The following is a 27,417-nucleotide window of genomic DNA, read 5'->3' on the forward strand; positions in this document are numbered from 1 at the left end:
AGCTAATTTATTTGATTTGTTTTAATATAGTCATCTGAAAATGGTTCCTAAGGACAGCTTTTGGGCACACATTTGTTAACTGCACAGTTGTCTTACATAGCTAGCTTTGCGTATTTTCAAATGTTTCAGTTGATGTCACCTAAACCCACTGCACATGCTCAGGGCTCAGTTTTAACCAAAACACACACAAAAGAGTTAAAGACTAATTACAAATGTAACATGTTCCTGATAGTATTTCTGTTTGTTATATAGACAGCATTCCAGTGATTAAAAAGAGGAAAATCTGATTGTGTGTCCTTTTGAATTGTATAAAAACACAAGAAAAAAAGTGGCTTTGCATGTGATTGTCAAGGCCTTTGCCAGTGGGAACCAGCCCTGCGTTAGGACGTGAAACTCTGGGGATCATTCATAAGAATACATGACACTCTGTTCTGTCAGTTGAAACTGAGAGAGACCCAATATTGGCCATTGTTTGTCCTCCCCTAACTAGCAAAAGTTGCAATAAATATCAAAACATTTTACCACCTTTGACCAATCGGTTACTTAATTTGAATATCTTTGAAAGGAAACCAACGTGTATTTGTATTAATTTGTATGTTCAGCAACCCTGTGTTTGTCCACCTTGCCCTGCTGTTGACAACTTTGGATTGAGTTTGATAATCACAACCAAGTTCTATATACAAGCCCCTTCTTCCTGTATTTGTCATTAGGATCAAAGGGCTGGTCAGTTGTGCTTTCCAGAAGGAAGGAACTTTTTCGAGGAAGAGGTGGAGCCATTATTGATCGCTGAGAAAACTGCCATGCTTGCGCTATGTGTTTTGCTAGTTGACCAAATGTCTGGCTTGTGCATATCAAATAATATGCTGGGCTGATTCACCATGAGGTTGTAATCTGCGTCTGCTACTGCTCATCCAAATATCCTGTAGCTCCCCATCATATTTCCCAGAAGACAATCTGCTCAACTAGAGTATGTAATGGATATTAGTGGAGAAAGCATCACTTTGATACTACCTCTTCAGCATTCAGTATTAGCACTTAAAGTGTTTTCATGATTCATTGATGCTGTGTTTGGAGATGGGATGATGCCTGGGACAAGAATGTGGTCCGTTCAGCTATCACTTTCAGCATTAGGAACATGGCCATAGTGATTAGAAACCCTGGACTCATATCCATAATTTCTGATGAAACTGATGTCACTGTAATAATTTAAATAGTTCACATGTCATCTGTGTTGATGAATTTTGCGACAACGGATGGATATGATGATCATGGCAAAGGCAAGACATTGCCAGAAATGAACGATAGTGACATGGTTGGTCTGACACAGGCAATGTTAGTGACTGGGAGGTGACAACTTACTTGTGATTGAGTGCTATCAACGCTTGTCCATATCACACCAAACCCTTCAACCTCTCCATGACCTGACTTTGCCATGAGTGTTGCGTTCTGATGCGAATGGATCCACACACATTTGTAAAGGCCAAAGACGACTTAAATCATAGTATTTGTTTCCCAAGTGCACTAATTGTCAGGAATGGTAAATGTTTTCACAGAGTATGCTCTGTTGGTTATTGGTTTTCATCGTCTCACTGACGATTGGCCTCCCTGAAATCTAGAGCCTTGTACTGGGATTACAAAATCAAACAGCTTTTAAAGCTGAGTTTGTACAACTGCGGCAAGTTGAGGAGTCCTGCTTTGCATCATGGCTTCCACGCATAACATGAGTACCAGGGTATCGGACTTGCTAGTCCACAAAATTAGAGAGTCAACTTTCTAATCCCAGCTTCAGTGCAAAGAATTTGAGAAAGTTGGACTTAGTGCATGGATTTAGTTGCCTAGCCTCTGTCAGTGGCTCTGATGGCATTCATCTCTTATTGCTTCATCAAAGCTCAATCAATGCTAGTTGGGATCATATTACGTGTTGAGCTAGGTGATAACTTCTGTCAGTTCTGTCCGCCAGGCACTTCATGGCTTTCAGTCCAGAGAAGATAATGGTTGTAGTTTTTTAAAGATAGGAAACATCATGTGTGTTCTGATATTTCTTTAAAGCCACAGGTATTGGTAAAAGTGAATGTGCTTAAAAACCTTGCTTTTTCTGACAACTTCAGATGTCAGTGTCTTGAAAATGTAAATGTGTTCAGAATCTGAAATTATTTCTAACAAGTATTAAAACTGAAAAGGTGATTAAAACTTAAATGCAGTGAATGCTTTTTATTTCACTTTTCAGCCTAAAAATTACAAAACACTTTATGTTGAATCACAACAGACTATTCCTGTGCACCACCACTACCTTAATTTTTTGAGAATATCAGAAGAAATATTTGAAATTATGATTTTAATTCATTTAATCCAGCAACCAGAATTTATGGCCAGAAACGCCCCAAAATAAAAGTCTGGCCTTTAAATGTGATCGGATATTAAGGTGGATCTTCAGACATCTGAATATGCTTGCTTCAAAGATCTGAACCCAAACTATGTAGTAATGTGTTTAAGGTTTCATTCAAATTCTTAGCATTCTGCTAGTTGCGAATAAATAAGCAATTAGTTTACAAATACTCCCTTGTGCCTGTACATTGGTTTCTTTTATGTCCCAAGTGTACTGAAGGCTCCCAATACCCTATGAAAAGAGTCAGACGAAAGGTGTTCTCTCAACATACAAAACCTTGTAACACCTTTGTAAAATGTGTGAAAAATTAGTGTTTTGTGGCAAGCACCTGAGTGCGAGTCTGTGGGCAATCGAGGAAGACACAACATGACACAAGCCTGTAATGCTTCACACCTTATACAGAGACCAGGGGTTTGGGGGCATGGAAGGACAGATGATCAGACTGCCTGGTTGGGTCATAGGGTTCTCTACCTTTTCCAGAATACTCCTTCCATGGGGATACTGTACTTGTACTTAATTTTCAAAGTGAAATATGTTTCATTGTCATTAGCCTGATGTTAAAAATGAAAGGTTTAGGTTTTTATGTCATCTGTCAGACCCAGAAACAGATATACCCAATGCACACAATAAAAGTCTGGACTGTGTTACAAGTCTGGATTACCACAGTTTCTCAAAATGAAGAAAGTCTCTTCTCTTTTCTATTATTTGTCATGAAGGTAATTTTGTAATAATGTTTTGTGTAAAATGTGTTCATTTCAGAGACTAAATAATAGCCCGGTATCTATGGTTACAGAGCAAACAATGCACACCCCAGTATATCCACATGCATTTCTAATATTGATATGAGTATTTCAGGATTATCTGTACTAAACTATTGTTTAGGTGTGGTTCAGGTAACCATATATCATAGATTAGGTTTCTTATTGTTAAAGTCTTTCAATAATTCTTCTTAATTCCTAATATATTAAAATGAAAACTGTTCAGACTTTAAAATATCTAAATAACTAAATTTGCTACTGAATTTTGAGAGGATGGACTGATCGTTCCAATAAGGAACACATTCTTATTACCTGTTGAGATTCAGTACATAGGAGTAAATCAGATTATAGGACTTTGATGATCTGATACTCTTTTATACCTTGGGCTTGCTTTCTACAGTTTTGTATCCAACATACTGAAAATGAATTGGTGACTTTATTTCTCTTTGTTGAGTTTTAATTTCAAGACTAAACTATATTTAATTCTCAAGATTTTAAAATGGAAACTGTTCAGTCTTAAAAATATCTAGATACAAAATTTGCTACTGAATTTTCAGAAGATGGGGTGATTGTTCCAGTGTGGAACGCATTCTTGTATCCAATTTGAAAATACTCTATAGTGTTCAGAATATTTTTAGACTCTTCCACCCTAGGGGTCTTCCAATCAAGACTTAACTGGAGGCTGTACTGAACAGAGACAGACAGAGCCGCTCATGTCTTTAACCACTGCCTGACGACTTTCCTAGGCTGCGAGTGAAACTCCTTGTAATAAACCTAGACAGAAATAGAGCAGGAGTCACCTGCACAACAGCTGGTAAACTTGACTAATTATCTCCATCTTACCTCCATCTCTTTCACAAATCCCAGTCTGGTGGGTCGTCAGTAAACTAGATTAGCTGATCTACTTGTCAGATAGGTAATCCCAGCCTTACTACTGTATGCCGTGACAATCATTGCCATTCAGTCGATTTATAACCCAGGGCGTGAAAACACTCTTACCTTAAGAGTGCTATTGTTTTAATTAGAGTGATTGCTTTTCAGTATGTACACACTCCTATCCCCCATGTTGTGATAATGATAGCCCATATTGGTTATCAGGGAGTTTGTTGGTTTAGCTACCAAAACAATGCTTTCTATCTGCTAGGGAGGCTAATTAAGGTCTAGACTAGTGTTTTGATTGCGCCATTGGTATTGTAAGTAGTGATATGGACATGCTGGCTTGATGTCTGGTTCATGTACAGTGGCTGCAAGTAGATGACAGGTGCCTACCTATGAGCAGTTACTGGTCTTTGTCAGCACCTATGGCAACTCAGTGATGATCTCCTTGTTTAAATTGTTTCTTCCACCTGTTGAGATTCAGTACATCTGAGTAAATCAAATTATAGGACTTTGATGATTTGATACACTTTGATTTTGATACCTCAGGCTATTTATCTACAATTTTGTATCATACATTTTTAAAATGAATTGTAGACTTTTTTTCAGTTTGTTGACTTTTAATTTCAGGACTTAACTATATTTAGTTTCTTGTGTATGGTCATATATTAAAATGGATACTGTTCATATTATGTCTTCTACAAATACATTGGGAGAATCTTCTTTGTGTTTTTTTTGGTAAGTGTCAGTGTTCATCAAATAAAGAGTAACTTAATACCATTGTACCTTTTTTAAATTGATTGTATCCAACAAAGGCAAGTCTCTCTGATTACACCTTTAGTAAGTTAGTATTGATTTTTGCTACCTTCAGCAACATTCCATCAATATCATGATTGTGGGACACCTGAAATGGACTTCACACATTTTACCCATGTTGGGAAATTGAACTCAGGTTTTGGGCATTGTGAAGAAATGTCAATGTCACAATAAAAAGATTTTCTGATTACTATACCTGCTGTATTATTGAGGGTGTAAAGCATGCTTTTGTGAATTGTCATCTTTTGAAGTTGTTGATTACAGTTATCTCTGTGAAACATGCTTTTTGTCTGAGTGACTTGACTGGTTCTGAAGGGGCGTAAAACTCATAACGTTCTCCAAGTGTTGGAACATGGCAGAGTAAAAGCTTGTGTTTTCTGTATCATCAATGAGGCATATAGCCAGCAAAAACTATAAGGTGAAAATAGCAATTTGACATGCACACCACCCGATATGTAGCAGAACAAGAGAGAAGATCCTTGTTTACAGCTTACAGAAAGAAAACCAAGGTAGATACTACTTTAATGTTCAATGACAAGCAAAACAATGTGTCATAGGTTGATGGATTAGTATTGTGAATGCTTCCAGTCTCGAGTCTGACATTGACTGATGTGCTGCTGACCCATGCACTCATACTTGACTAGTCTGCCTTTATGAATAATAAAACAAGGGGTAGATGACATCCTTGTTGTATACCAGTTTTCCAAACAGATAGATAGATCAGGTTGTGTACAAGATTGTTCAAGTTATTCTTGTAATGCTATTGTCAGCAGGCCAGTGAAAAAAAAAATGGTTTGAATATATGAGCCTGATATAAACATTTGACATTGATGCTACTGGGGACTGGCGTTGATAGATGTAATCAATGAAAATGAAGTGTACAGACAACACTCCCAGTAAATAACTTCACATAGTTACCATTCATCTATGGGCAGTGGGGTAGCATAGTGGTAAAGGAATTGCTTGTCACGCTGAAGACTGGGGTTTGATTCCCCACATGATCACAATGTGTGAAGCCCAATTCTAGTCTGCCCCGCAGTGATATTGCTGCTAAATGAAGCATAAACCAGTCCACACTCACTACCATCCTTCAAATTTCCAACAACAGTCTTCTGAACCTAGAGTCTAGAGAAATTTTTATCTTGGATTCCAGATCAAATTCAAGGCAATTTATGAAAAATGGTAATTTTTTGTTCCAAATCCAAAACTTAAAAGTTATATTTTCAGAACTGTTTAAATTCATTGTTACATAGTATTCAGTTCAATAGTGTAAAAGTTAACATTAAAGTTGCCTCCATTTTCTTCCACTGTCACTTTCATGCATGAAATATAAGTCATGAAATTCGTACTGAGTATACTGACTTGAAGTGGGAAATTGTCAAGTCCTTCTTAGTGCTGACTGGGGACCAAATATTGGCCATGGTGCCAGATAATTTCCTTGACTATATCTTAGGTTTGTGGGTCCACTGTTATTTCAATATTTATCTTGTGGTCTCAATGTTTTATGGGCAACACACCATGTTGCACATTCATTTGTTAAATTTTCTTTTCAAATTTACAAAGGCAACAGTCAACACACCATGCTGCACATTCATTTGTTAAATTTACAAAGGCAACTGTCCACTTTACCCTATGTGAACCTTCTGTTATTCCAATCAGAATGTGTGTAAAATAATTCATCTCCATTATCCTCCCCTATTTGTCGCATTCATTGTATGTTTTCATATTGATTGTTTTACTTGGTTGAGGTGAGACCTGGTTCCTGAGGCTGATAAACTAAGTAGTACAATGTAACCAGTGGCCTTCGACTGACCTTGACGACTGAATCACCACCTTGCATACTGTCTGCATACCTGCATTGACATTAATGACCTCATACAGAATACACACCACTTGAACACCTCTACTATTGAAGCTACCTTCACTTCTCTTACCAGGCATTAGAGAGAAATATAAAAGAGCTTGTGGGCTGTGTTTTTTGTGCAGGCCATGCTCAGTTAGTGTAAAAAAAGTGGTACCTTTGTTGCAAAATGTTTAGACAATTATGTTTGTTCCTGACCTTAATTTTGGTTTTTGAAGTGCTGTGATGGTTGATGCAGCTTATGTCTGTTATATTTTGGGATTGTGTTGAAAGGAAACTATGTGCAGAATGTAGCTTGTCAAAGGGTAACCATGTATGGTATAGAACAGGGTGTTTGTCCAACAGGTGCACAGATAGTGTTCGATTGTGAATGCATGCTAGAGGCATGTGTACCTATTGAACTTTGTTTGAACATGACACTTGTTGTTTCGTTGCCTTTTGCTCATCACTAAAACTACAACTGTTTTGCTCAGTGTCAGTATGTTCTGTTTTGGACATCCGTGTCAAACCTGTAACAAGGAATGTGCCTAATATTTAGTTCAGAAATAGATATATCTAAGATTATGATTCTATTAAGTAAGCAAACATAACAATGTCTAATTTCTGTGAGGAGAGGAAATCAAGATCTCTCAGTTAGAGTAAAGTTTGAATAAAGTTTATGGATCCGCTGGTCGTATTTTTTCAAGAACAAGAAAAATCCATTCCAAAAATCCTTATGTTTTTTATTGGCCAATAATGTAACTTTCGAGAAATTGCAAAAAGAAATGTTTTTTTTACCCCATTTGCACTTTGTAAGTTGCCAGAAGTAAATAGCTTTTATTACTTAGAAGGACTATTTATTTGACTGGTGATTTTTATTTTTTTTCTCTCCTGCCTTTACTGGCTTTAGGTTTTCTGAGGACAGATGTCTGTAAAGCAAGACATAAAATTGGTCTATCCTTAATTTGCTTTGTAGAGTCTGGGAGACAGGCTAGCACTATCAAACAAGAATTGGTCTGGACTACAGGCTCCTGTCAATACACAAACTCACCATATTTAACCTCACTGCTGTGACTTAATCAAGCTATTGAACTTCTGAATGGATCACTCTTGAAGGCCTGGGTTAGAATTAGTATTCAACAATATATGCATGTTTTAAGAGGTGACAGTATTGGGTGGCTGACACATGTCATTGTATCCCATTTATGTGGATTGGTGCTCATGCTGTCAATCACTGTATTGTCTCGTCCAGAGATGATAATTTAGACCCAACCACCATATAGCTGGAATATTGCTGGGTGCTGCGTTAAACAATAAACCAACAAACCAATTGCATAGGTTAATGCTCAAGCTCGTGGTCATTGGATTGTCCACTTCAGACTTAATATGTTTTACAGACCAACCCCATGTAGCTGGAATATTGCTTAGTGCAGCATTAAGCAACAATCAATCTGGATGGATCCGTGCCTATAGAACAGAAGACATATCTCCACCATATTTTCCACTTGTAATGTTGACTTGTGTTTTGTTGTTTTACAGGAATCATCTCATATACGGAGTACCTGTTTCTTCTGTGTGTGCTGACGAGTAAGTAAAGACTAATGTCCTGCCTCATTCTGTAGATGTCACCCAGGTTGTCGCTAGTGAACATCTCCTTGTACAAACCACAGCACTTCATTTTGACACAGATACAGGGGAATGTTAAGGTTCCCATAATGTGAGAAGACCAAGAAAGTGAGATGCAAGGACTTTCTATGCTTTTCTAAGTGCTTGTCCTTTGATGAGTGTATCCTGAAGCCATATGGTCAGGGTCCAACACTAGGCACTGCTCATAGCGAATACTGTCTTTGACAGAGGCCAGCAAAGGGTCAGTTGATTTTAATGGACAAAATGCATGCAGTTTAACTATAAAGTCTCTGGTCTATGACACTTGCATAGGACTGGTAGAACATTTATCTCTGGTAGGTTTAGGTTAGGAATTGGTAGGACATGCTTCTGCAATAGGATTGGGATAGGAACTGGTAGGAAGTGTATCTGTAGTAGGTTTGGGATAGGAACTGGTAGGAAGTGTATCTGTAGTAGGTTTGAGATAGGAACTGGTAGGATGTGTATCTGTAGTAGGTTTGGGGTAGGAACTGATAGGAAGTGTATCTGTAGTAGGTTTGGGCTAGGAACTGGTAGGAAGTGTATCTGTAGTAGGTTTGGGCTAGGAACTGGTAGGAAGTGTATCTGTAGTAGGTTTGGGGTAGGAACTGGTAGGAAGTGTATCTGTAGTAGGTTTGAGATAGGAACTGGTAGGATGTGTATCTGTAGTAGGTTTGGGATAGGAACTGGTAGGAAGTGTATCTGTAGTAGGTTTGGGCTAGGAACTGGTAGGAAGTGTATCTGTAGTAGGTTTGGGCTAGGAACTGGTAGGAAGTGTATCTGTAGTAGGTTTGGGCTAGGAACTGGTAGGAAGTGTATCTGTAGTAGGTTTGGGCTAGGAATTGGTAGGAAGTGTATCTGTAGTAGGTTTGGGATAGAAACTGGTAGGAAGTGTATCTGTAGTAGGTTTGGGATAGGAACTGGTAGGGGGTATATCTGTAGTAGGATTGGATTAGGAACTGGTAGGAAGTGAATCAGTGGTAGGTTTGGGATAGGAACTGGTAGGATGTGTATCTGTAGTAGGTTTGGGATAGGAACTGGTAGGATGTGTATCTGTAGTAGGTTTGGGATAGGAACTGGTAGGAAGTGTATCAGTAGAAGGTTTGGGATAGGAACTGGTAGGAAGTGTATCTGTAGTAGGTTTGGGATAGGAACTGGTAGGAAGTGTATCTGTAGTAGGTTTGGGCTAGGAACTGGTAGGAAGTGTATCTGTAGTAGGTTTGGGATAGAAACTGGTAGGAAGTGTATCTGTAGTAGGTTTGGGATAGGAACTGGTAGGGGGTATATCTGTAGTAGGATTGGATTAGGAACTGGTAGGAAGTGTATCTGTAGTAGGTTTGGGCTAGGAACTGGTTTTTAAGTGTATCTGTAGTAGGTTTGGGCTAGGAACTGGTACGATGTGTATCTGTAGTAGGTTTGGGCTAGGAACTGGTAGGAAGTGTATCTGTAGTAGGTTTGGGCTAGGAACTGGTACGAAGTGTATCTGTAGTAGGTTTGGGCTAGGAACTGGTAGGAAGTGTATCTGTAGTAGGTTTGGGCTAGGAACTGGTAAGAAGTGTATCTGTAGTAGGTTTGGGCTAGGAACTGGTAGGAAGTGTATCTGTAGTAGGTTTGGGATAGGAACTGGTAGGGGGTATATCTGTAGTAGGATTGGATTAGGAACTGGTAGGAAGTGTATCTGTAGTAGGTTTGGGATAGGAACTGGTAGGAAGTGTATCTGTAGTAGGTTTGGGATAGGAACTGGTAGGGGGTATATCTGTAGTAGGATTGGATTAGGAACTGGTAGGAAGTGTATCTGTAGTAGGTTTGGGATAGGAACTGGTAGGAAGTGTATCTGTAGTAGGTTTGGGCTAGGAACTGGTAGGAAGTGTATCTGTAGTAGGTTTGGGATAGGAACTGGTAGGAAGTGTATCTGTAGTAGGTTTTGGGATAGGAACTGGTAGGAAGTGTATCTGTAGTAGGTTTGGGATAGGAACTGGTAGGAAGTGTATCTGTAGTAGGTTTTGGGCTAGGAACTGGTAGGAAGTATATCTGTAGTAGGTTTGGGCTAGGAACTGGTAGGAAGTGTATCTGTAGTAGGTTTGGGATAGGAACTGGTAGGATGTGTATCTGTAGTAGGTTTGGGGTAGGAACTGGTAGGAAGTGTATCTGTAGTAGGTTTGGGCTAGGAACTGGTAGGAAGTGTATCTGTAGTAGGTTTGGGCTAGGAACTGGTAGGAAGTGTATCTGTAGTAGGTTTTGAATAGGAACTCGTAAGAAGTGTATCTGTAGTAGGTTTGGGCTAGGAACTGGTAGGAAGTGTATCTGTAGTAGGTTTTGGGATAGGAACTGGTAGGAAGTGTATCTGTAGTAGGTTTGGGCTAGGAACTGGTAGGATGTGTATCTGTAGTAGGTTTGGGATAGGAGCTGGTAGGAAGTGTATCTGTAGTAGGTTTGGGGTAGGAACTGGTAGGAAGTGTATCTGTAGTAGGTTTGGGCTAGGAACTGGTAGGAAGTGTATCTGTAGTAGGTTTGGGATAGGAACTGGTAGGAAGTGAATCAGTAGTAGGTTTGGGCTAGGAACTGGTAGGATGTGTATCTGTAGTAGGATAGTTGGTTGTTGATTGATAATACAATCCTAAACAGAGCTAAGACTCAGACTCGGTTTGATCAAGCATGTTTCAGATCCTTGGTAGGACTCGTCTTGATCAAGCATGTTTCTGTTCATTTGTAGGACTCAGTTTGATCAAGCATGTCCTCAGATCCTTGATTGAACTCCTTTTGAGCAGCATGTTTCTGTTCATTGGTAGGACTCGGTTTGATCAAGCATGTTCATTGTTAGGACTCTGTTTGATTAAGCTTGTCTCATATCAGTGGAAGGACTCAGTTTGACCAGGCATGTCTCTGTTCATTGTTGGACTTGGTCAGGACATTGGGGGACCCTTAGGTTCACAAGGTCCTTGATACAATGTCTCTGGGTGAGGCAATAAAGGTTGGTTGGTTTGTTAACTCTGCACTCATCAGTATTCCGATTTGTAATTAATCAAGCCTGGACCAGATAACCCGGTGATCAACAGTATGAATGAGAGAGTGAGTTTAATTGTATTCCACACTAAGCAATATTCAAGCTATATGGTGGTGGCCTGTTATTGGGTCTGTACCAGACATTCCAGTGATCAACAGCATGAGCATCGATCTACACAATTGAAAACCGATGACCAAGTCAGGAAACCTGACCACCCAATCCTGTTAGTTGCCTATTACAACAAGCATGTGTTACTGAAGGCCAGTATTCTAACCGGGACCTTCATGGGTGATCAACAGTATGAGCTTGGATCTACACAACTGGGATACCATGACATGGGTCAACTAAGTCGGCAACCACTGCAGGTTGTCAGTAGGTCCCTTTCAAATGCAGAGAGTATGGACAGGGAATGTGTTAGCTTAGATGGATCAGGTTCCAGCTGTGACTGGCTGTTGAGTCATCACTCTATTAACCACTGGTTTGCCTATTCCAAGTTATATTCTGCAATATACAGGTTATTCAGATTCAGCTGTTTTAATACATCTTCATGTAACCTTTGTAATTGGGAGAAGTCCACAGTATTCTGTGCTTCATTCAAAGACGTACATGCATAGATCAGGAGGTTTGGGGGAGTTTAGTAGTCAACTGTCTAAAGTGTTTGCTTGCCACACCAATGGCCTGGGCTTGAACACTCACATGGAGACAAGGATTGGGAAAGAGAACTTTGAGAATGGGCCATTTTCAAGATTATTAGCCATTTTCTGAATTTAGAATGGACCACTGCCCTTGTATCAATAGTCAACTTCAAAATTGTAATAGTCCATTTTGTATTCTAATGTGAAAAATGGCCTATGGCCCCTCCCTTTCCCAATCCTTGTGGATACCATACGGTGGCACCCATTGGGATGTTGCTATAATATTACTAACAGTGGTGTAAAACATGACCTATTGTGTGCTTTCCACACAAGTGTTCATTGTGTAGGTTAGTAGACTTATTTGGCCTAAATTGCCTTAGAGTGCAATCTCTTAAAAACAGATCGTCCTAATTGGACCAAATTAGCAACGGTATTCATGTTCTTCCAACAGAAGACTGACCTGTTGTGATAACCTCCAATTAAAAAAGATCCCCTGTGCTCTCCCAAAGCAGAATCAGCATCTTTGGAAAGATTTCCTGAACAGGTCTACCATGGTGGTGAATACATTTGTAAGTAGAATAAATTGACTGTCAGCAATTAGATGTATGTTTAACGGCTGTCTTGTGGACTGATTGAATTATTAACGTGTCAGAAAGAGATAGTGATCATCAAAATGTGATAAACAGTCTCGATACTGAATCCTTTGGTGGATGTTGTGTGAAGAAAATGTCAAAAATAGCGATAAAGTCACTATCTTGCCAAGATGAAACATCAATCAAATGCAGAAAGTGATAAAGTTTTAAAACATGGAGACGAAATCAATTTGCCTCTTGTTTAGGTCCTGCTGAGGGTCAGGAATGTCGTATCAGACGTAAGTCTGTCAATTCCAGGCCATTGTCCCAGACTGAGGAACCCACAGCATCCAATGTCTCTTTAACCAACCCTTAACCACAAGTGGGAAATGGCCTCTGACAGCGCTGCACCAGTGAGACACGAAGCAGCATAACTTTGTAATCTAGTGGAAAAAAGCAGTCACAATCCTGAGATTGTCGGTTGAGATAAGACATACAGTCTAATCTCTTCTTTACAATCTGAAGCCTCACCACATAGGTAGCAATACATGATACGGCTCTCTATATGGCTTACCTTACACCCAAGATGACATAAATCTCTCATCTTTGTGTGTGATGTAAAAAACGGACCCCTCCCTCCCCTTGTGCAGGGGTCTTCATCACAAGCCCCATCATTAGAGCCTTGTTGGTATCCCACTGGCTAGGGCAAATTCACTCTTGCCTCATATTGCAAAATCACCTTTGCCTGGGGGTGCCTATATCACACTTAATGCATTAGAGGCAGGCAGTCTGAGTGATATTTAACGCGATGGGATCTCGTCATCTTATGTTCAAGTGTATCACATGACTTGGCTAAACAGTGACAAATCTGGATGTCACAGATGCTGAAAGAGACACACAAGCTGAGCATAGAGGGGCCGCCAACACCATGCCCTGCCTCAACCCTGTTTGAAAAACACAAGGTGGATGTGAATGGTGTGCACACTCAGATGTCAGACCTGAGAACAGTTCAACTTAATAATGCCCTCAAGTATGCTGTGCTGAACTCTGCCCTCGTTGTACAAAGGAGAATATATAGCGTATCTCAACAATGTGTTTCAGTATGCATGGTGAAGATTAAAACACACCTGTTCTCATGCATGTCTGATATACTGACAACTGGAAGTTTGGGAAGGGATGCTTTCAACCAAAAGTGAGAGTGAGTTGTAAAGAAATACTTTCATTTTGTGTTGAAAAGGAATAACTTTGTTATTTGTCATTGGTATATATCTTAATGGAAATACGTACTTGAACTTTATTGTATGTGGAAACTTGAAACATTCTCTTTGAATTTTAAAGTACATTCCTGCATAGATGGTAGAAAGTGCAAGGTTTGTACAAGTCTCAATTTGTAAAGGCTGAAATAATTTGCTAATTTGTTTTACAACACTTCTCCATACCCCCTAATCTTCTCCATTTTGGAGAATCAAGTCTTGGCGTTTACACAGCCATGAGTCTAATACTTGTCAACCCCGAGCTAGGTGTGAACAAATTGAGAGCTTCCCTCGTATTTATGGGATCATGAAAGTGGGTAATGCGTTCACTTTCACTTCATTGTGTAATCTGCTTAACAACATGGAGTCAATGAGCAGGCCTGAGTTAAGAGACCCACATTCACAGTGCAACAATCAAGTAACGACTTCCCTACCAGCTTCAGGTGTCGTGGGATGACAGCAGGCGTTCAACTGTGATAAGGGACCAGGCAGGAGAAGAGAGGGTAGTAGGGAAGAGACAGTCCTCAAAGGGCCACCTTACACGCTCAATATTTCAACAACCTGCCCTTTGTTACAGACACACTCTGGAGACCCCCTCATGTTCTAATCACTCACAAGGCTGTCCAAACACCTTGTAATTTGTCCTCGTAATTAAAGAGACTGGGTAATAATACAGCTGACTGCCATGTCTGCGAGGACCATAGCGGGTGGGTACCACCACCTGCAACAGACACAGACCTACCCTGCAGACAGACCACACCAGGTTATATAGAAGGAAGGCCTCAGTCTTCCCTACAGACACACCACACCAGGTTGTCTGGACAGTTGGTCTTGGCCTACCCTACAGACTGACCATATGAGGTTGTCTAGACAGAAGCTCTCATCCTACCTTACCAACAGACCACAGCAGGTTGTTTGGACAGAAGGTCTCAGCCTACCCTACAGACAGACCACACCAGGTTGTTTGGACAGAAGGTCTCAACCTACCCTACAGACAGACCACACCAGGCTGTCTAGACAGAGTGTCTTTGCCTACCCTACTGTCAGACCCTACCGGTGTTGTCTGGACAGAAGGCCTCAGCCTACCCTAGACACACCACACCAGGTTGTCTGCACAAGGCCAACAGATTGACCACACCATGTTGTCTGGGCAAAAGGCCTTGTACACATGCTTCTCTTCACAGTCTGTATCAGGTACCAGTATGGGAGGCCCCACAGACAGCCTACACCAGATTGCCTGTACAGACAACCAAAACAAAATTTCTGCCAAGTTTGTTCTGCATGATGATTGTATTGATTCAAGGAAGAGTTAAAAGGCCTTCCTTGTGACCAAAGCAATTAGAACAATCATTTTGGCCTGTTGTCGTCGCATCGAGATTCATCTATTCGCCTGTGTGAATCTCTGAATTTCTTTGCAGATGAAACATTCTGTCAGCGGCTCTAGTGATGTAGAAATATGTTCTTGATATGGCTGAAAGTATTTATGCATGTTTCTTTAAGCAGTGGCATAGTGATTCCAAGATTGTTACTGCTGCGATTGTCCGTTTTATGAGAGATGGGTTGTAGGGTCTCATTGATGTTCTTTACACTGTAGGAGGAAGACTGTTGATAAGACATAAAAAATAGTCAGTTTATTTTCACCTCTGTGAAATCCATGCTAACAACTTTTCTACAATTTGGAATAGGGCAATTTTTTCTCTCTTACAACATATAGGTCATGTGTGGTGCTCAGCTACTGCAGACTCTATCGGTTGAGAGTTTGCATCCACTTTCATGATCCTAGGCAAAAACCTGGCTACAATATGGCTTACCCATGGTATAACAGGCAGTATGTATCAGGTGTTTAGGAATGGAAAACTCACTGTAAGGCAGTGTGGTAAAACAGCTAGTTTTTACCAAGTGTGAGGACTTACATATTCACTTACTGAAAGACATTGTGGTTCAACATGTATGGCTCACTCACTCACTTGCTCACTCATTGCTGTAAAATGTGTTATTACAGGTGATGTCTACCAGATGCTGAGGACCATCTGTCCTCAACCTTGTCCTCTCTCTCTCAGGGGATGCATCATTGTCCTCAAACAAGATCAAATCTTTACTGTCTGATTGTTTCAAAGCAATGTTTGTTTAGGACTGATGATGGTCCGATAGAATGGTATTGAAAGAACAGATGAGAACAGACCTGTGTGAGCTAGGGTTGACTGCTTAATAATGGAAGCATCATTAAAGGGGAGATTGTTTTATGCTAATGTAGAGCCTATTGGTAAGGCATGGTGCAGAGGGCTGTGGTGTCAGAAGAGGTGGAGTTTTTATCAAGTGGGTTGAAAAGCTTAAGAAATGATGGAAAAAGGGTTTAAGTAGGGAAAAGGATAACACTCCTGAGGTCATCTAGAAGGTCGTTGATGTTGTATTAGTGGTGGAAGGAGGGTAAACTGTTATGAAAGGCATGAGATTAAAGTATTTCAAGTCGCTGGAGTATAGCAACTACACAAGTGGGTGGTAATAGATGTTAATATACAAAATCACTGTTGAAGAAATCTGGGGTAAAGCAAAGGTGCTTTATGGAATTTTGAATTGGTGGGAGTGCGTTTGAAGTGATTGAAGTAGATGGCTTAGGTTAAATATTGTATAAAATATCTCTGAAGGAGAAGAGGGTGCAAAGGCCTTCTTAAGGAAATGAGTTACTGGAGTGAAATGCAGAGAAATGTGATCAAGATCTGTGGAATTCTGGGTGTAGAATTCACTTGTCATGCACATACACAATGATATGATTGTGTAGTAGATGTTCATGTACCTGTAGTTGTGCCAGGTTAGAATTGTTCCCAAAATGTTGATTGTAAAAGGTAACCAACTGGATTGGAAGCTCCTGTTCAATAGTCATTTAAGGTACCTTTGTAACCTGATGTTATTACAGCCAGTGTTGTTGCTGACAGTGTCAGTCACTGGATTGTCTCGTTCAGACCTGATGATTTGCAGGCTGCTGTTGTGGAGGTGGGATAATGTTGAATGTGGGTTTAAATGATTAACACTTTCAGACGTAGGTGAAGGGGAGACAGGAGGCACGGGAATTTTGTGAGTATGAGACTGATCATCTCAGAGAGTCTGGTCAACACTCTCCATTGTAGACGGAACTCATGTAGGGAATTACGACACTGATCAGCTCTGTTCATTGTGGAAGGAGCATATGTAGGGACTTCAGCCACTGATCAACTCTATCCATTGTGGACGGAACACATGCAGGGAGTTGAGACACTGATCAGCTCTGTTCATTGTGGAAGGAGCATATGTAGGTTGAGAGACTGATCAAATCTCTCCATTGTGGAATGGGTACATGTAGGGGGTATGACTGATAGGTGCTGTGTAGGGCATGAGGCAAGTGATGAGAGGGACAATTGTGTAACAAGAAGACATGCCATGAAAGTTGAGATAAGCCAAACGGGAGCTTATCTAGATTGTCATCTTGTCCAAATCAATTACAGGTAAGACCATAATACCCTGTATCGGTGCATGGTACAATGGAGTTGGGTGAAGGAATTTAACCATCTGGTGTGAGGCTCTTGTGGCCATTGTTTCAAGATGGCAGAGGAACAGCTAGGATGGATGGAAGAATAAAGGGTGGGTGGAGGAGGTGGTGATTGATACTAGGAGAGGGGACAGAGGGATAAAGGCTTCAATGGAGGAACATACCAGAAGCAGGTGTGGACAGGAGACACTGCCAGTCACAGTTCACTCAGGGCCACTTGCTCGCTTACACATGACAATTATTTGAATTTTTGATTTCCCAAATTAGTGGCACTGCTATCAGATTGCTGTTGCTTGTGATAATTATGCAGTTTCTGTGCTAGGCACGTGTGGAGGGTCAAAAGGTCTGCCATGTCAAAAGTAAACAGTTGTTGCTGGAAAGCCATAGCTGTTCAGAGTCCTGAATGGGAGGAGCTCTCTTTTCATGCCATTGGAGATGTATTGCCTTTGATGGGATTCATTGGCTTGTGCATAGTCACAGACTCAGAAATAGCCTTTTGAGGATTTAATGTTTTCTGAGCTTGCTGGTTTGCTTTGTGTCTTTGCTATGGAGGTCTGGTGCATCTTTTTTGGTGGATGAGTTTCACTAACACAGCTTGCTGTGCCTCCATCATCACTGACAGTAGTGTGGTCATATCAGCTTCATCATGGGTAGGATTTGATGTAAGTGTTGAAAGATGGCTGATGAATCTAATGCCCTTCAGTACTTGACCATGACAATCCTGACCATGAGGGATGTTAGGAACTCAGTGTTGGTCAAGTAGAAAATTGGATAATTATTGGAGTTATTTCTTGCAATAATTGTCTCTTTGCTGATGGAGAGACATTGATGATCCAGTTACAAGAGACATAGTTACAGTGCATCATGAAATACAGCAGTGAAATACAGTCCTTTGGGAATATGGAATCACAGCTCAAATCTTGGCTATGCAAGGTGTATCAAACAGTCCATATGGTTTATGACAATCAATATAAACTGTGAAAGCAAAGAGTTGTTGCCCAGGCCTATACAAATATATCAAAGGTAGAAGAACATTTGTTTCATGTTTTCACCAAGGTGAGGTTGTGTGCCCTGGTGTGATGTCTGGTTTGCTTCTAAGCAGCTGGTGTACATGTGAAGCTGACACTGTATGCCTCAGTCATTCAGTAAGTTGACGTCATGTCGAATAAACACGATGTTGAAATAATGTTGCATGTTCAGTTGCTTGTGAGTGAGTTTGGTTTTACGCCGCTTTTAGCAATATTCCAGCGATATCATGATGGGGGACACCAGAAAATGGGCCTCACACATTGTACCCATGTGGGGAATTGAACCCGGGTCTTTGGCATGACGAGGGAACGCTTTAACCACTAGGCTACCCCACCGCCCCTTCAGTTGCTTTTGACATCTGCTACAAGCTGATCTGCACATCACAAAATGCATCTGTAAAATTTGGTGTTAACTTTCTATGAGGGATGTGGATATCTATTAACACTAGATGTTGTAATCACTCTTTGTCAGTCCTGTGAGGGATGGCTTTTGACGTCTGCTTCAGGATGAACAACACATTGTCTCTGTTCCTCACTGCCATTGACAGAGGTTAGGATGTATTCCATGCACTCCATTGCTTGTCGTAAATGGCGACTGCATATGTTCCAAAGCGCCTAATGTGCGACTGCTTCTCTAAGGTAGACAATGTGTGATGTCTGTTCTAAGGTGTTTAAGAGTGACGTCTGCTCCCAGGGAAGAAATATGTAATGTTCGTTGCAAGGTAGTGCGTTTGCGACTTGTCCTTCAGGGTAGCAATTAGCAGTGATTCCTTCAAGGTAGTGAATGTAATCTGTCTTCTCCAAGGTAGTTAATTTGTGACGTCTGCTCCACTGTAGTGAAGGTAGTTTTAGACACATCCGTTATAGCCTTCTTCCAGATGTTTGGTGGTCACCCAAATCTTCCCTCCAGACTGACAGTGTCATATTGCAGCAGACCTTGGTGAGAGGAGAAGTGCCCCAGACGGGTTGCATCTGAAAAGCAACTTTCAAAAATATTGATACAGACAGTTGTTGGATGATGGTGGTGTGTAAACATCCCTTACTGACATACATTCATGTGATATTTCCTGTGATCAGCAATTTACCTCATCACCAATGTGTGGTGGCAAGAGAGGCCTGCATCAGCATCACCAGCTTTAGGACAATTGGAACAAGATGCTCAGGGAGGGGTCAGGCTGTTGTTGATGCAACCTGGGTTTCATTGCCACCAAGTGTTCCTCCAGTGCTGGAGCTGACCCAGTCACAATAAATATAGTTGTGGCCCTGTTCCCAGGTACCTGGTGCCACCCTGGACTACCTTGGCGGCTGCCCCAGGTCACACACCAACAACAGGGACAGCAGCAGCAACAACAGGACCTTCAGGGCAGTTAGTGTTCAGGAGGTTTCTATGAGTAAAGGCAGCCATCACAGATGACATAAGCATCAACTTACAGTGTGCAGAATGCACTCGGTCACTATTGCAGTACATCTGTTTGTGTTTGAAAACTGTTTGGCATATTTCATATTCAAAATGGCTCGTCTTGGTATTTCCAAGGTAAAATAGCTCTCCTGCAGGCTTTGTTGGCCATATGAAGCCTCCAAATTGGTTTGGTGATTAGGCTTTTGATCAGTGATGTGGCTTATCTTCATAACCTGATGGCATGGATCTGTGCTTATGAATTTGATCACTGGATTGCCTGGTCCAGACTTGATCCTTCAGTGAAAAAAAAATTACATTCCTGAAATCCTGAATGAGTTTGTATGGAAGTACATAGTTGTGACAGACAGATCAGAGACCAAATATCTGTGATATATGTTTGAGTACAAATGGCAACCAAATGTCTTTTGTCTGGTAATAAATGGTAATAAATTGTATCCTTCTGTTTGATCTTGACATCCTTGAGATCACATTTCCAAGTTACGCACATCCAGATGTCTCAAGGACAGTTGTCTGTGACTGTCTGGAGCAGTGGTGAAAAGGACAGACTATGAAAGTAACATTTGGTGTGTAACAAGGTGGTGATATTTGCAGAGAAAGCGTATCTCGTGAAACACTTGTGTTCCAAGTGGAACCCTTGCACCTGAAGTAGTAGCTGCCTCCCATTCATTGCTTAACTCTCATGCTGTATGATCACCTCTGTAGCAGTACGATGCAGCAGGATTGTCATCACCACATCGAAACCGTGATGACTGATGAGGGAGTGCTCCTCCTTGTGGAAAAGGTCATGCAGCTTAGAATTATGAGGAGAGCAGTTCAAGCGGTTCACTCAGTGACCTTGTATATCTGCCAGTGAAACTCTAGTTTTTCCGATAATAAATTCTTGGTAGGAAGTGTGTACTACTGCCTCTGTGAACATCTGTATTTATGTTACTGGTCGTATCTCAACAGTAGAGAGAGGTCTCCCTTTGTCACACTGCAGTACTTTGTCTTTCACGGTTACGTTCCCTTCAGGCCTGCTGAATATTTCCTATTCAAGATGACTGATACCTGTCTATGGTCTTCAGTATACTAGTGGCAGGGGTTACGTAAAGGCAACTTGGTAAAGGGCTTAACAATTTACAGTGCAGAGTTGTATCCCTTACCTGTGCCAGGATGCTCTAGTCATAATTGTGAATCATTTCTAAAACCCTATTATCACTTTGTCTTTCAAAACCAGTTCCTTGTTTGAATTATGCAGACCTACAACACTCTGGACTTTCCTTGAACTTGAAACTAACTTTTAAATCTGTAGTACAACATCAAACCCTTGCTTCTCACTCACTCTATTTCAGACATTGTAACCATATACTATGTGACATGACCATCTGTTTGTAAGGAAGCACCAGGAAAAATGTAAATGGTTGTCCATAAGTGAATATCTAAACGTGTGCCTTTTTATGACCATTGTCATTGTATATGAAGCCTTACCGAGACTGGTCATCTATATCCCTGACAGTCTTGGAGTGATGTTGCTGCATACACCCACTGTGTTGTTTTGTTATGTCTAGTTACCTCTGATGCACAGTCAAAAGACAGGTTTCCTGCTGTCTCCTTTATAGCACTGCACAGCAAAACTACAGGGCTTGTACCTTGAGTGGAGATCGGGCTTATACACAAACATGACGAAATATTTTAACCCTCTTTAGTGTTGTCTACAGGGGAGGCTATCTGGAGCTGAGACGGGGGTTGTACACAGACATATGGAGATATCGTAACCCTCCATATTGTAGTGTAGGGGTTAGGCTATCTGGACCTGAGACCAGGCTTATACACAGACACATGGAGATATTGTAACCTTCCATATTGAAGTCTAAGGGTTAGGCTATCTGGACCTGAGACCAGGCTTATACACAGACACATGGAGATATTGTAACCCTCCATATTGAAGTCTAGGGGTTAGGCTATCTGGAGCTGAGACCAAGCTTATACACAGACATTGAAACATGTTACGCTTCCTACTGCGGCATACAAAGCATGATATCTTTAGTGGAGACTGGGCTTATACACAGACATGTAGAATTATGCTAACCATCATACACAGACTGTTCAAATGTTGAATACTTTGCATGAAACTCACAGTAAGAAATCCATCATGATACTGGTACAGGCATGTGCTAGTTTGACAATAATCTCATGTAGCTCATTGTCCTATTTTGTTTGTCATGAGATCCTCATGTAATCAAGTAGACACTTGGTAGTATGGAACGAGCTAATTATTTGAAGGGTTGTCTCAACACGAGCATGGATACACAATGCTATATGTTCTCTCTCTGCAGTAGATGTTGTAGTCTTTATCTAAACTGTCTATTTGCATTTAGGTGGCAAGGTTGTATCCTCTACAGTCAGCAAGGGTATGTAAGCTAGTGCTGCCTGCAACACTGGCACTAGTGTAACTGCTGTCTTGTGCTCTCTGCTCACACTGCTCAGGGTCGAATCTGTTGGTTTGCTGTAGCCCAAGCTATACATTTATGAGGTGGAATTTATAGGAACAAATATTAGAAATGTTCTAGTTGATTCACAGTTTATCAGTTGCATTCAAGTAAATAAACAGAGAATTTTGCACTATTTCAATAATATGATATAAATTATTGTATAGATTCTTAAGGAAATATTATGATAGCATTTTCTTAAGAAAATTTTGTGATAGCAGTTTCTTAATTAAATATTGTAATAGTGTTTTCTTATGGAAATGTTTGGTAGTATAATAACATATATAAAGGAAATATTGTGATAGTGTTTTTTTAAGGAAATATTATGATAGCATTTTCTTAAGGAAATATTGTGATTGTATTTTCTAACAAGTTGCATCACTTTGGCATGCCAGAAACCTTTGATTATTGGTTTGAATCCTGGTTTGCCCCGATCATATTTGAAGATTTATCAGAACAGTATACCTGCTTGTAGGTTCCCCGATTGGTAGATTCCAGCATCTCTTTGGGTTTTTATCCCAAATAATACATTTTAAAGCAATGTCGAACTACTTTCTCTGATGGTAAAGTTTTAAAGTGTAAAAAATGTAAAAAAGTTCTGTTATGTATTGTCAAGGAAATTATTAAGAAGAAAAAGGGTGCCCTGCATTGTAAAGTGCCCGTTTTGAATTATTTCGTTTTGTTAACAAGTTATTACAAAGTTTCCAAGAGGATACTCTTATAAACTTTGGTATTTAATTTTTAAGATTATTATACATTCAAATGACTGATTAATTCTGTCCTCTCAGAGCATGTAGTTCATCATTGCGGCTATCAATGCAAGCCAACAGTATTTGGTCCCTTTCGATCTGTGCGTCATCGTCATGTGTAATTGTTCTGGACAGCTATGATGTGATTACAGTTTTGTTCTTTCCTATTTCTGCCTTTTGTTGTTAAAAAAACTATGTTCAAATGCCTTTTCTGTTGCTTGTGTTGTTATTATGCACTCTCCAACCTTACATCATTGCCTTGCAGGTTATATTAACATCTTTGCTGAGAAATAGCATGTAGTTTTACATGTTTGGTGGCCTTCAGACAAATAGTGCAGTCATTCAGTTGTACTTTTGAATAACATCTAATCCCCACATCATACAATGCAAACTGATCCTCCTGACTATTGAAACCCTCTACTCACTAAATGGTGTGAAGTTGGTGTTGTTCCTGTTAAGGCACTGATCCCTCCATGTTGCTGGTAGCCGTGACCCAAATGTTGTCCCTGCACTCCCTTGTGATTCCAAGTTAATTGATATAGTGGGCTGAGAGCCCTGCCTCTGTGACACCTCTCCTGCATGGACAGATGCATCTACTGCCAGACTCTTTTACCCCACTCCAGTGACATATATGGAAGTCATGTTGCCAATTCCTTTGAATCTAGAACCTTTATCATTTTTTAACCTGTGTTTTGGTTGTTGTACATTATATACTTTTAGGATCTTCCAACAGATATTTATCTTCACTGAAAAGCATCTAACAGTCTTGAGGGAGACAGTATTCTCCAGCCAACACCATGTCTAAAACCATATAGGTCTCCATCAAGCCCCACTAGCCATGTGTGAAAGAGCACACACCAAATCTGACTTAGTTCCCCAGCTAGGGCCTCCAAACCCATTTCTGGTGTCCCCTGCTGTAATATTGCTAGTGTTGCTAAAAGTGGCATAAAACTAAACTCACTCACTAGTCCCTTCTGTGTGATATAGCACACACAAATCCAGTTTAATTTGCCATCTAGTCCCTTCTGTGTGTGACCCATGAAGATCCGGGGTAGAATAGGTCTTCAGCAACCGATGCTTGCCACAAGAGGCGACTATGCTTGTCGTAAAAGGTGACAAACTAGGTCAGGTGGTCAGACTCGCTGGCTCGGTTGACACGTCATTGGTTCCCTATCGGGCAGATCGATGCTTATGCTCTTGACCACTGGATTGTCTGGTCTAGACTCAATTATTTACAGACCACCGCCGTATAGCTGGAATATTGCTGAATGCGGTGTAAATCTAAACTCACCAAATCACTCTAGCCATGTGTGATATCAGACACACTGTCATATAGCCTTGACATACGGAGATAAACAATATACTCTGGTAGAGACAATGTATATACACTTGTGCCTAATAGCCTCTCTCTGTCTGCAGTCTCACTATTAATACACACAAACTGTAGTAGGATAGACATTTGCTCACAATAATTTACACCAGTAACGTACACACAGGAGGGTCAGGTTGGGCCTTTCCCAGCTGCCTAGTTTCGTCTTTTTTAAGCAGTTGGTTAGTCTGTGATCTCTCTGAGACATAAACTGCCTGGCATTAGACTGTACACGCTCCATAGTGTCTGTCTATCGTCTGGTTACGATGTAGGTCTAGAGCCTTCTCTGTCCACGCTTTCAGCATAGTACAGCATAGAATTTCTTTTCAAGCTGCTGTGTTTGATGTATCAGTTATAAGTGAACTTGTTAATCATTGCACAGAACAATGTTGCAGCTAGATAGCAGCAGCCTGTAAATAATCAAGTCTTGTCCAGACAATGGCTACATCAATCTGTGCTATAATTTATACTGTAAAGTCATTATAACCTGTACCAACCAAGTCAGCAAAACAGCCCCACTGATACTCTGTGTTGCCTTCTACGAGGGTCATGGGTGGCTGAAAATCAATTCTTACGTGGATCTTCTTGGGAAAATTAGTTGAAGCAAGAAGTTGTGCAATCTGTTTTGCTGCCTCATAAACAACTCGCAACAGTCTTCATGTGTCATGTATGTGATACTGTTAGTCAAGGGTTCATTATTGTAACAACACATCTATGATAAATTCTCTAGCGCTGATTTGCTAAACTTCTTTTAATGTGTGGATTTTATTGAAGTGAAAATGTTTTATGTTGATAAGCAAGATAACAAATTTCAAGCTTGAATATCGTAATTCTGTGAGCCTGTTCAGAAGTACTTGTGTGATTTGCATTTGTGGCTACGGAACAGGTCTGTATCATGGGTAGCACTTTTTCTCCTTGTATGAAAGGTTGGGCTCGATACAACAGCTACATACGACCTTTCAGGTCCATTTCTGATGTCCTTCGAGGTTATATAGCTGGAATAATCTGAAAGTTCCATAAAATTATTCTTTTTGACTCATTTAGGATTTCCATCAGTAATTTAGATTGGTGGTAATGATGGCTCTTGAGTATGGATAGTATCATTTTGATATGCTCTGGAATGCCCAAAACACGTGTCAGATCCAGAAAGTCAATGAAGATGACATGTGGGAGGGATGATTTGGTTGTGACCTTGGAGTGTCTGATCTTATTCTCAAACACTTTCAAGTGTTGAGCTTCCCAACTTTGTCATAAATCCCCAATTTTGTGAGTGTGTGGTTTTACAACACTTTTACTAGTAATACAGCAGCATCATGGCAAGGGACACTAGAAATGGCATGAGCAAACCTTTAACCATTGGACAACCCCTCTGCCAATTACCCATCTGCTGGTTTCGGAACAGTTTTCTCCATATCAACATCGAAAGTCAGTAGCACGTGAAATAAATGCACGTGCAGGATGTGATGAGCGTTAGCGTATACTAATCCTACTCGTTCTTGATGTTTCATTTTATGTGCATACCCTCTTGTAATACAAACCAATAACAGTGATTTGAAGCAATGGTCATTTGTTGAAAAACTTTTACTTTAAGTGGAATAAGATTCTGAGATTTAAATGTTCAGTCGGTACGTTAAGCTTATGAGGATTACCAATCTTAGTTTCACTTCGTTTGATTTACTTTTTTGTTTAAAGTGAAATTCATTGGTATGTTTTCACTGCAAACTTATAAAGATTTCAATGAGAAATTACATGTAGCAGCCAGCAGAATCCCAAGAGGATTAGTCTGCCTTCCGAAAACAATGGTGCATGGAATCATGGAAACGGACTGGCGCTCCACAAGAATCAAGAAGTCTTATGGCAGCCAATACCTAGCGGGATCCAATCGCCATTGGATGTGGATGAGTTTAAATTTATAGAAAGAACCTCCATGAAACTAAGCCCTAATTGAAGCGATTCACTGACAACAATTGAAGTGAATGGGTTTTGTTCTGCCTATATATGAGTGTCTCCCAGCTTGATCCTCTGTGCATGGGGGCAGTGTTACCTGCATGTCTGGCGATTAGGATCTCTGTACACGGTTGTAGTCATTTGTAAATTTAGGTACTATTTTATCAAGTTTAGGCTTATCTTGACTTCATATGTGGCATTAAAGTTCAAAGAAAAGATGATGTTTCAACCATTGAAGAAGTCTGCCATTAAGAACTTCCCGTTGATAGGCCATTTGATTGCATCCATAATGAAGTAACTGCCTGGATCGGCACTGTTGACCGCCATGCATAGCTTTGATAATTTGATAATTTGTCGTTTTATGGTTTTATTGTCACTGTTTATACTGTAAATTGAATTGTCCAACATGTGACCTTGATAAGGAAACCGATTCTAGAAATGTACACAAATTCTAAATTTGATACCAGAAATAATTATTTGTTGGGATGGCAGCTGATGAAACTGAGTTTGTTTATAGAAGTGTTCCTGTGGATGTCTAGCTGACCTGTCAGATATCCCTATCAAGAGTGGTGGTCTGTGATATCAAAGGACTTTCCTTGAACACCAAGTCATCAGCTGTCTGCTGGTTCAGTCACTATAATTACTTTCAAAAAGATAAGAACTTGTTTTGGAAGTATGACCTAATCAAATGTAATGTTGCTATTAGATTTGAAACGAGATGGTTTTAATGTGATACCAACTTGATGCTCTCAGGATAAGGTTTATGAAACAGAGCTGGGCTGGCGAAAGCCACTGTATGTGAAGGCAGGAAATAAAATGAAAGATGCTCAAGCTAAACATGTCATGAATTTGCATGAGATAAATAGGAATACGTAAACTATTTAGAAATGACATTTATTTCGGTATACAAATTTGAGGATAAGATGAATAAACACACACTGAAGGAACTTCAAATCTAATTTAACTGACTTCAGAATAAGCAGAGGTGCATGGTAATACCCGTGTACATTAAATTGAAATACCAAAGAACATATTTTGGGGTTTTTTTTCAAAGTAATCTTTGTCCTGATTGATCCTGAATAGATGTGTGTTGCACAACATACTACCAACTACTATGAAGGGACAGTTC

The 27,417-nt window shown here is 40.3% G+C and overlaps 1 protein-coding gene across 10 annotated transcripts in view; it reads left to right on the top strand.

Moving 5' to 3' along the window:
- LOC137273861 (calcium uptake protein 3, mitochondrial-like) overlaps nt 1-27,417 on the top strand; it is a 94,003-nt gene that overhangs the window by 28,951 nt on the left and 37,635 nt on the right. For 5 of the 10 annotated variants that reach the window (XM_067806743.1, XM_067806744.1, XM_067806747.1 and 2 more), the window contains exons 4-5: nt 8,216-8,263; nt 22,113-22,145. In XM_067806743.1, the coding sequence (XP_067662844.1) occupies nt 8,216-8,263; nt 22,113-22,145 (81 nt within the window). The remainder of the gene's footprint in view (nt 1-8,215; nt 8,264-22,112; nt 22,146-27,417) is intronic. The other 5 variants (XM_067806745.1, XM_067806746.1, XM_067806750.1 and 2 more) reach the window with 1 other exon arrangement.

Source organism: Haliotis asinina, chromosome 2 (genome assembly GCF_037392515.1).
Source record: "Haliotis asinina isolate JCU_RB_2024 chromosome 2, JCU_Hal_asi_v2, whole genome shotgun sequence".
NCBI lineage: Eukaryota > Metazoa > Mollusca > Gastropoda > Lepetellida > Haliotidae > Haliotis > Haliotis asinina.